Source organism: Ischnura elegans, chromosome 4, assembly GCF_921293095.1.
Source record: "Ischnura elegans chromosome 4, ioIscEleg1.1, whole genome shotgun sequence".
NCBI lineage: Eukaryota > Metazoa > Arthropoda > Insecta > Odonata > Coenagrionidae > Ischnura > Ischnura elegans.
In genome coordinates, this window is record NC_060249.1 from 4,956,732 (window position 1) to 4,968,479 (window position 11,748).

The 11,748-nt window shown below is 39.0% G+C and overlaps 1 protein-coding gene across 1 annotated transcript in view; it reads right to left on the reverse strand.

The window, feature by feature from the left end:
• LOC124157010 (sodium- and chloride-dependent GABA transporter 1-like) overlaps nucleotides 1-11,531 on the reverse strand; it is a 41,196-nt gene extending 29,665 nt beyond the window's left edge. The window contains exons 1-3 of the mRNA XM_046531472.1: nucleotides 11,292-11,531; nucleotides 3,721-3,855; nucleotides 2,932-3,075 (exon numbers count right to left, since the gene is read on the reverse strand). Of these exons, the coding sequence (XP_046387428.1) occupies nucleotides 2,932-3,075; nucleotides 3,721-3,855; nucleotides 11,292-11,415 (403 nt within the window). The 5' untranslated portion in view covers nucleotides 11,416-11,531. The remainder of the gene's footprint in view (nucleotides 1-2,931; nucleotides 3,076-3,720; nucleotides 3,856-11,291) is intronic.
• Between the last annotated feature and the right edge of the window lie 217 nt (nucleotides 11,532-11,748).

The following is an 11,748-nucleotide window of genomic DNA, read 5'->3' on the forward strand; positions in this document are numbered from 1 at the left end:
ATGTATACGTACGTATTACAAATTGGAAATCTGAATACCCATACATGGATTATACATATGTATACGATGGAATAAAATCGTATTACGTCTGTATATTTCACGTAAAAGTGACTCAAAAGTCCCTCAGGATGTATGTATACATGCGTATTACAAATTGGAAATCTGAATATCCTTACATGTAATATACATATGTATCTGCAGGCCCTCGTACACGAATTATACATATTGATTTTCTGACCCACATCCACTTAATATCAATATGGATCAAACGGATGAATAAATATAAGGAAACCACAACATACAGATAATAAAACATTTATTCAAAGAGAAAAATAAAATAATGCACACAAAGAACAAGTGTGGCCATGAATATTGCTAACAAGCATTAAGGGCCAGCAAACAGTAGGTGAAACTTAGATAAAAAATAGCACAAAGATAAATCAAGTACAAACAGTCGTTTAAGTTGGAAAATAGAAAAAAAATGTTAACACGGAACAAGCGTTGTAACCCATTGTACAAGAAGAAACCTGAATTCAGGAAACCAACTCTGCACCAGTAGCCACTTCCTGAAAGGAGAAAAGAAGAAGTCAAGTTTAAAAGTCATGCAAAAATATATCTTTTTGTAAGATCTGAATAGGAGCTCAAGGCCTTTCAATTTTATTTTTTTTCAATTCATATAGGCAGTCAGTATTCTGTGAAGTCTATAATTTTAGTACTAATTCTGAATGCAAATGAAAGTTTGGCTTCTCTGCTAGATTCCAGACATAAGTTTTAAATTTTTTCATTTACCAATTATGCCGAGGTCCCAGCTAGCGCAGATTTGACCTTGTCCTTTAAGAAATCATATATTTTGGGGATATGCTTTCATTTTACAAAATTAATAGCCTTTCTCTTAAGAAAAATGAGAAAAGATCATATTACTACTTTTAAATATAAATTAACTAGGAAAAAGTGTATCCATTGGTAATAATAATGTTGTGTTAATAATAATGACGAAATGCACCTTGATTGACTGCATTTCAAGATGAAAGAAATATTACACTTTGCTTTAAGGGAACCGATATTACACGACCAATACTTCTTGTTCGTTAAATAATTAGAAGTAGTGGGCAAAACGGCTCGGAACCTCGAGGAATCTATTAGTGACAAGGCTACGCTGATAAGTCTACGGTCAAAGATCTTATGACTAAAGCATAGGATAACTAGGAATGCAAGAACTACAATACAGTAGGTTGTGGTAATAAACAGCGATAAAACAGCTTACAAGTGAACGAAAACATTCCTTTAAACAATTTTTTCTGCTCTTAATTAAGAGAAGAAAAAAATGTAACTTCAGCCGCGAAGCACGGAATTACTATACGACGCATAATCTATTAATTTATACGTACAAGATTGACATTACTATGTTTTACCATATAACTTCAATGGAGACCAGTCTCCTCGATACATAACTCAACAAAAAAGGAAAATAATAGCCAAACATAAACAAAATAATTACCTCTATTGGCGCAATGTGGTCAACACATTGCGCCAATAGTTGTATCCAAATATACTCAAATAACATAATTAATGTAGTCTATGTATGCGTACAATATAATAAAAGATAAATCATACCTTACCTTAATTATCCAGTGACAGGAAACTGTTGGAGCTGGCTTGCACGGATCGCAATAACGTGCGGGATTGAAGCACATTTCCAGCAAAACATAGCTTCGGGTTGAGCACACCATCCACAAGCACCGGTTATCGAGGATTAAAACACTATGTCAATTCTTCCAATACGTATAATAATACTAACAAATATAAAATTAACTATACGTCAGTAGCCGGAGTTCCTCCTACAGCACGTTCTCGTAGTCTCGAACGAAATGCCGAGCTTAACTGTTAACGAGATTATCACTCCCACTCACTTCCCTAGCTAATTGCGACAGTGGAGGCGCAGAATTGAGAATTTAATTTTTTTGTTTAAACGGTTAATTTAAAATATTGTTTAAAAAATTAAACTTCGCTTTTACTTTTGCTCTGTGCGAGAACTATTTTTTGTATTTTTCATGTATTGTGAACCATTTTCCATGTGTATATTTCGCGGATGGAAACTGAATTTTACATATGTAATACGTCTGTATTTCGCGTGCATTTACAAATTAACATAAATATGGCCGCCATCTTTACTACCCTTGCTCACATCGACCAGTATATGATTTATTTTTAAGCTTTCTGGGTAATTCGAATGGATGAATGATCATTAAAATAAGGAAACCTGGCGTTTGTTGTGAACATATTATTTCTGGAAAAAATGTTTATGAACATTTTACAAGACACCACGAAAATCCACCTCTCAAACATTACAGGAAATATACATAATGTATATGTTGTGTATTTTTGACCACATTTACATATGTATTTCCTCTGTATTCATACATACGTAAAAGTGGTACGTGTTACACGATAAATACATTTGTATTTTTTGTGTATTTTTGACCACATTTACATGAGTACTCAAATTTAAAAAATTCACAAAAATACAAATGTATTTATCGTGTAACACGTACCACTTTTACATATGTATGAATACAAAGGAAATACACTCAATAATACATATGTATTACAGATGTAATACCTAACAAAAATACATATGTATGTGACCCATGAAAATACAATATAAATACATATGTATATCCAAATGTGTGCTGTTGGGGATACCACCTTGTCCACAAATAGTACATATAGGTATTTGTGGCAAATGGAATAGTCCACAAATTTCCTAGTTTCTTTGATAAGGGATAAAAATATGCCAAATGGAGTGAAGCAGTGCACCGTCCAAGGGAAAAGGCTTTCCGGACATACTTCCTATTTCTTATTTCTAATTTCCTATTTCTTCAATCTGCCTGGCAAGCAAAAGCTTTTATTGAAACATAACTACATACTCACTCTCTGTGTTGAAATGGTGAACACATGACCCCCATGGCAACTCACTCTTGAAGGACTCGTACATATACAATATAACCCATGCAATGATGACGTGGAAGTAAGCAGTAAGAAGAATATTCACCGACAATGAAGCATAGCCCAGTCCTGGAAAATGTAAAAAGTGAGCTTTTAAGCACGTAAAGATGCAAGAGAGTGTGCCTCTCTGTCTGTTTATTCTTTATGCACTACTACACTCTAGTCATCATGAAACTTTGGGAAGTTTTTGAGTACACTCCCACAAATATTTCTGGCATAGCGCATCTATCATATGGCAGTTGGTGTTCGTGCATTCTAACAATAAATTAAACCAAACTCATATTAGTCATAAAATTTTGTGAGGCTGATCTTTTATTTATGAGAGAAACAAATGCTTGACTCGCCTCGACAGTTTGCTCTTGGAGAGGAATAGACTGCTTGTTTTCAACCTAAATATTTACATTAGGTTTTCTACATCCATTTCAAGCTTATTCATTGGTCTGGAGGAGTCAGTCCACTCATAGAAATTCATACACTAGTTAAATGAGCCCATTGTAAGTTTTTCTAATGGGTTATCCGATGCACTTCAAGGCAGATGAAAACAAAAGTTTGAAATTGTACAGCAACATCCGTGCATCAGAGGATATCGTTCTTCTAGGAGGCATTAAAAAATCAATATGTACCCGACGTCTAGAATCTCCAATTAACAATGGTAGAGACGTACAATTTATGCATAAAATTTTAAATGAGCTGAGTGTAAGTATGTGCACTGACCTTTGAACAAGGGAGCCATCTTTGCAAAAGCCTGGCATGGACCCAGACTGGAATACTGTCCAATGACCATTTCGATTAGAACGACAGGTAAGGCAGCCACAAATATCATTATGGTGTGCTGGACCAAAAATGCACCTTCGAAAGAGGAGTGGAAAAAGGAGCTAAAAAAGTCATCATCGTCATTCAGGATTGAAGTTAAGTAGAACATCCTGATGTAAAACAAATGCAGCTTGGGGTGACAAGGTCACGATTTTTTAAAGGAGGGAGACCATCCTGTATATGGTGGGTAATTGTAAGGACTCTGGGGGAAAACAGTATCATCGCCACAAATGTTACAAAAGAAGATCCTGCAATCTGTTTTCAGTTGTGCTGTTGTCCACAACACCCTTAAAATGATTAACAAAACTCGTGTTACTGATGGGCAGAATGATCTAAATATTACAGATGGGAAAGCTATAAATAGGGCCATTTATCATTATTTATAGTTGTGATTGTGTGATCTATCAAACTCATGACTTTTCAGTGCTATTTATTATGATTGTACATAAACGTTTTTGAGAAAATATAGATAATTAATGGATCACTCTCACTCCACTAGCTTGGTGGAATTTTTCATGCTAGTAATATAACAATTAAAAGAATAACAATAATAATAATTATAATAGCTATTACTAATATGTAATAACAAAAATTTTGTAAAAAAAATAATAACAATAATGAAAGCTAACATGCATAAGAAATTACTAAAAGAAAGAGAATTCAACAAAATAATAATATATTTTCTTGAAGGTAACATTGTTCTTGAAAGTCTAACATAGCCGGAATGTTTCTGGATACGTGAACATTGGGTTGAATGAACATATTCTGAAAATGTAGAACGGCCGGTAACCCTCAATATGTCTATACTTATAAAATTCGAGGAATCAAGCGAGATGGAGTGGAATTGATTCATAATGAAACACTTACTTGCAATTTTCCACAAAAATAAAATTTTTACTACGACTTAAGTTTCGATGATACTACATCATTTTCAAGTAACAACTGAGAGAGGAGAAATGGGGTGGAAGGTCCTCAAGGAGCTGGTTGGAATGGATAGGGGTGCAAGGCGTGGAGGGGAGGGGGGGAGGGGAGGGGGGGGAGGGGAGGGTGGAAAAAAACCGGAGGAGGTAAAAAGGTTGGGAATTGAAGGGTTTTTTCGGGGTTGACAAACTTGAACATAGAAATAAATGAATGCATTTGAAAACACGTGGCGGTCTTCTTGTCTTCGGGTGTTTCCGAGCGCCTTCCGTGAATGGTGTGGAAGGGGGGGAAAAGACGTCTTCTGTGCTAGAAGGGTCTTCGGGGGTGCGTTCTTCTGAGGGCGTGTAGGTGGGGGGCGGGGGGTCGGCGGTTAGGGTTCACTGTATGGTTCTTGTGGGATCTCTTTCACGTCGAGTGGGCGACAGGAGGGGGGGAGAAGGGATTTTAACACTTCTGGGAAACACACTATTGGAACTTAATGGCAAGCAAGGGCGATTCCTCTCTCAGTTGTTACTTGAAAATGATGTAGTATCATCGAAACTTAAGTCGTAGTAAAAATTTTATTTCTGTGGAAAATTGCAAGTAAGTGTTTCATTATGTCTATACTTAGTTAGACACCCTTGCGTCGATTTGCTTCCATCCATACACGGTCTTAGTCCCATTGGACTTAGGATGCTTCGGCGCCTGCTGATTACGGGACCCGTATGACTTCCACGTGTGGCTGGCAGAGGCGAATTCCAAGCCCTGAATGACGCCGGAAATGACAATGGCGCACCCATTTCGTTTCCCTCGTTTAATTTACGTATAACGCTTATCAATAGACCCATATTTGTTCCGTTTTTCGATCCGTCGACTAATTCTTCTGCTATGCGCGGCGAAAATTTGATGGCGTTAACCCTATGCTGATAAGTTGATGACGTCACGAATTCCTGACGAGCGTGTCATCGCTCCAAAGGAGACCGTCACTCATCGGTGTCCCTCGTTGTTTACACTCCCGTCATCTCTCTCATTCTTTCCCTCAATGGATGGCTCTCTCTCTGAACGAGTAAATAAACCAGAACTGTAATGACGTCACCAACTATTGAAAAGTGGGGCCACAACTTTCGTGATTATCAGTTAACAGGTATAGTCCAGATGGCACAAAGTGAGAGGGTTATCCGTTGCTTATGGTTTTCTTACCGAAAAAAAATGATGAGCAGCTTATCGTAAGCTTAGGGACTTACATAAGGCAAGGATAAGATTTTAGGGAAGAATAGGTGAGTAATGCTGTCAAATATCCTCAGATTAACATAAGTCGCCTCTGTTGGAGCGCCAAAGGCGGCAGAAAAGCGTACTACACTGAACTGTGCCATCTGTGCACTACAACGCTGATCAGTGCGACATGACTTTAAAGCGTGAAATTCAGCGAGTCTTAAAAGAGCTGAACGACTGATAACAGTTTTTCCCGTAAATAGAAAAAAATTTACAACTGCAAGCGACTGGCTGGTGAAGATGCAAAGCATAGCACACGTACTTTTTCCTCGTGGCGGAAAGAAAAAAAATATCGTCGGAGTGGATGGAATGTGAGACCCACAGATTAGCAACTTTCTTCGTTAACCAATACACCGCGGCACCTGTTAGGAGTGAGGGGCGTAGGCACCAGTCGAAATTACAACTATGTATTTTTATGAAATCTTCACGGGAAATCAGCCGGGAAAGCACCAAATCCATCTACAACTATGTAAATAGAAAAATATAGCTGCTGTGTGCATGAAACAAAGTGAGATTATTCAAGGTCCACACAATATAACATTTATGAATTTGATGATCCGAAGAATACCATATATTATAGATTTCTTTCCGGCATTTTTATTTGGGATGGACGGATCCAGGATTTTTTCGGATGCGGATTAGGATCGGATCCTTGATTTTCGGAGCCGGATATTTCGGATTGGATATTTTCGGATCCAAATGCATTTTCAAATTCCTGTTATAAAACGAAGTAATTACTCAAGTTTAATCTGGGTACATACAATCAAAGTAATGCTCTATAGATTTTCATACACATTTTCATATTTCTATAAATTAAAAATCATTTTTATAAGCTTTCAAGTTGTTTTTTTAAACATCTTTACATGCTCAGGACCTAAACTGTTACGCTTGGGTTTGGAAATGAAAAAAGGAAAAATCTTCGGATAAACCACTGACCAGTGGCGTAGCGAGAGGTGATAACTTCACGCACATGGCATTGCACGCACATGGCATACATTGGTTCTCCTTATCTCAATAGAAATGTTTCTACATAATGAAAGATATTTTTATCAGTGTATCATTAAATGAAATTGCAACTGCGCAATCAGCAACACAATTAGCAGTACTTTAGGTATTTAAAAAGGCATTAACGTCAGTTGCGACGAGATGCTCGACCGCTCAGCATAAGGAAGGGGTGGGCAGCAGAAGCGCGTAAAGGAGAGGTGGAGGGGAAGGAGCGCGCTCCCTCCGTATTTCAAGCAACGAGGCTACAAATGAGGGAGTCAAGGACGAATAAGTCAGATCTTACTTCAGTGACGTCGTTGCCTTCAAAGCGAAGCCGGGCGAGCTACGTGATGTATGAAGTTGGCGCTTCCAATCCATCTCTATTTGTTTGAGGAGTTAGTGCTGCACTTGTTTCTTTGAGAATTGTTTTGTTTGGACAATGTTGCATATTAGTATGGTCTAATTGTAAACAGAAAACTTAGTGGTCATCATTTAGAGCTGAAAAATAAACAGATATATCGTCAGGAATGCGTCGCGTTTGGTCTAATTCTTTTTCAAATCTCGTGCATGTCATCTTTTAAGCTCGAAGCTATCGAGACATCTTCGGGCCCATAAAATCACTCACCTAGCCTTTGTCGTCTAGAATTGAAGCAGGTAGGCCAAAAAAGGTCAATTGGTGAGACGGGGTAAGATTGAAACACGATTTAATTGTTCCCGTGTAATTTGATATTTTCCTCAAAAGACAATGATTTATGGTCTCTGTAATTTCGGAAACTAAAAAACAACAGATGCACGGGCTGATGGACGGCCGAGGGTGGTTTTCTGAAATCTGCGACGTAGTTACATTTTACGTGATTATTATCCTGCGACATTGAGATTCCCCCAATGATTGTTCAATCTCTTGGGAAGAGTCACACTACGTACCAGTCGTATTTTGCTATTTTTATTTTTCACGGCTGAAATTCTCATACGTCTGCGAGAGCTTTAAAATAAAACTGCAGCTGCAGCAAACATGTTCATGTGTAGGACAAGAATCGCATGCGACGGCGCATTCGAAGATAGAATCGGAAGTCTTTCCACTTTTATGGGGCGTTGCATTCACTGAAGCTATTATTCAAAATTTCGGATCCAGATCCGATGTCTTCCGCGACTTTGAATCCGATGTATCCGATGAAGGGCAATATCCGCGGATATTTGGATCCGATCCGACCATCCCTAATTTTTATACGATACGTCGCTATTCATGTGAAATTATGTTTTTTACGACCGTGGTTTCGCCATCATTTCATAAATGTGAATAATTTTCAATTTTATTGCCAAATTATTATTATGGCCAAATCATGTTATTTCTCCTCATAATATAGAAGCGCCAAGAATGAAAGCATTATTTTCATACATAAATGCCGTAATGAATACTCTAAAACAATGGAATGATTACAATATCTGCGGAAGTGCTGAAAGTTAGGCCCCCATTTTGTCATTACTCTGGACGTTTGTAGCCTGGCCGTAAGAAACCCATAAGAAAAGGCTGACAAGCTTAATTGATAAGCGCCTTCTTTATTTCTTCCTTTCACCTTATCTCAATGAGTTATTAGTTGCTGGCCGTGAGGAGAAATTCAATGTGAGGAATATTCGTTGCATCTCTCATCCTTCCACCAACCGCATTCATTTCATCAACTGCGATTGGGTGTCTGCGAGTGCGCGAAAGCGAACTCGGACTGTGAGACACTGATTGTGACCACGCAGCCCACATTACGTCCTCGATTTGTGGGCAGGGGTGCCTCCAAGCCCTGACGGCGGTCATTGCAACCTTTCTTGGGCCTGAATTTGGGTAGCGGTATCTCAAGCGACCCTCGGGGGCTGCTCTGCAAAACAGTGCACCCCGTCGTTTACGATTGGCTTCCGGCAGTTAGATATGCTTGTAAACCAAAATAAACGCAAAACGATATTGCATAACTAAAGCATGAAAGTGGAATCATGACGATTAACTCAAAGAGTAAGAAGAGGGTACGATACGCAATTGACTCCGATACGAAAAATACGATTTGTCACTGTTTTATCGCTAACTAAAACCTTAATGAGCCTAATAATATGAAACTCTATGGCCACTTTACAGAAAAAAATCAACAGTAAATCATCGCACTTAGCGTGAGATGAATCCAGTCCCTGGTCGTCAATGACGTCGTGCATAGAAACAGTGGCGGATACAGATGGGGGGCGCAGGGGGCGCGCGCGCCCCCCCCCCTTGCGGGTCCGCCTGTATTACCGAACATTGCAAAACCACAATTGTAACATTTTTATATCATAAGATGGCATTGTCTTTTACATGTTTATAATCAATTTAAATAAAATTGTCATATACTTTGCCTGTGACTTGATCATCTTTTATTACGATAAAAGTAAAGACAACTCAAGATATGTTGCGCCCCCCCTTGAGTTTTTTCTGTATCAGCCACTGCATAGAAACAATTATTGCGAGTATTACCACTTGAATTGAAACTAGCGCGAAGAAGTTTGGTCGATTTTGAATGAACGGGAAGATTTGTGTGGGGAGAAGAGTACCACTTTGGAAAGCGCAGTGTCCTCGTCATTTATTTCCACATGATTTGCAACCGTGTTTTGCTGGTTCGAACCGTGATTTGTGGAAGAAAACACCTCTAGAGTAAATAAATTATGGAATTGAGAAGTGAACAATAGAAAATACATGATTGCGACTAAAAAATCCACTCAATTTCAATACTTTGTGTGCAGTGGCAATTTGCTGTTATCGTTCTGCAGAAGATTGATTTTGAAACAGTGTGCATGCATTTTGAAACAGTTCGGTCAATGCAGGATCAAAAGATCTTTAATCAGGTGTGCATTGTTTTAAAAAATCTTAGGGAAATTCGTCTCCATACTTGGGGGACGGAATTTGCAACGGATAGTTACGTGATATAAACGAACGGCTATTGTTTAATTCCTATACAAGGACCACGATCCCTATAGTAGGACCATGGTTGAAACAATTTACAATGCCAATTTCCCATTAAAAATTAATATTCTATGTATTAACATGGATGCTTGTTTTTAGTTGTTAGGGATCTTGTAGTTGTGTTTGGTAACAACATTTTAGAAATAGATAAATGTAAATTATACTCTGAAGTATTGAAATGTAAGTTTATAATTATGGACTTCACCCTAAGCTTAGATAAATGGCAATATTTTAAAGCTAGGTATCGGGAATGAAATCTGAGTCACGGATATTTACTGTCATCTCTATTGTTCATCCTGATACGATATTACGGTCTAATAATTTTTAAAGCAATGAAAAGCAAACGAAGAGCATAGAAATGAAGATAATTTACCCTTAGTGCACTCAATTCTCCGGGAGACACTGAAATCAGCCGCGCATCGGAAACACAATGCATCTCAAATACGTACTTAGGTACTAGAAAGCAATTACGTGCACTCACACACTAATAGAACTATAACATAGGTATTGCTTTATTCGTTCACATAAGCCAAATCATCATCCACTGTCGATTAGGCTAAATGAAGAAGAACATATGTATTAGTAAGGACAAAAATTTATCAGAACTTGCATTTGGAGTATGCTTCTCGTGGGAAGTGAGGCATGGACAATCACAGCAGCGGTGAAATCATGGGTAGGGACTTTCGAAATTAGGAGCTATAGAAGAATAATGAGGATCAAATAGATCGACCAAGTAAAGAATGAGGATGTCCTAGGAAGAGTATGAGAGAAGGGAAGCCTCATGAAAACCTAAGTAAGAAGATGTAACATCCTCATTGACCACACATCCATCTCAATTACTACCGAAAACAGCACAATGAGGTCTTTACATCGAGAGTTTTTTGGGCAAACAACAACTGACAATCACCTACAACCATGTACTGGAAGGGGCAACTTACCCAGGCGGCACTCGAACCCGCGGCCTTCCGTATGGTAGGCGAGGACTTATTCCCGCCGCCACGGAGGCCGACGATACACGATGGCCTGATGAAGATAATAGTCGAGGGACAAGTAGATTGCAAGAACGGAAAAGGAGGAATAGCATTGAAATGAAACGCATTCGATGGACCACGTCATCGCGAATATAAATTTCGTTTAAAAAATCATAACTATAGCGGCGAAAATCGGATCGCTGCGCCCACCAGCGGCGCGAGTGGCGACTGTTGTAAACCCATTGTGCGAATGGGCGGTGAGTGATAAAACATTTGGTGGCCGACTGATCAATTAATATTATAATTAAAATTCGTGGGCTGTATCTAAAGATATGATTCACTTTCATTCGCACCATGCGGAATCCTTGTCTCACCTCCACCGTTTTTGTAGCAAATATACGGGAATCGCCACACGTTTCCAAGTCCAACGGCGTAACTGAGGCACGAGAAGATGAACTCGAGGGGGGAGCCCCAATGGCCTCTATCCGCCGATGACATCCTCTCCCTTACAGACCAATCGCGAAGCACCACCACAACAATGCACAATGCTGCTCTCCAAGGAATTCACTCCCGACGGACGTGGAGAAGTTGCTACGGTCGCCGGAGAGACCCACCTGTTGCTGAGGCTGCTACTGAATTTCTGAGGTGGAAGGGGTAATTCGAGTCCCCCCTTCAACTCTAGATATTTGCCAAAACCACCGCCAGGGCGCTGCGCGCGTAAACTCGCACCGCGGCAAAAGAAAGTGCACGCCCACTACCGGCTTATCAGAAATATTGTTTCATTTTTGAATGGAGTTATTGCAAGGTCAAATTTGAGCGATGGGTGGTTTA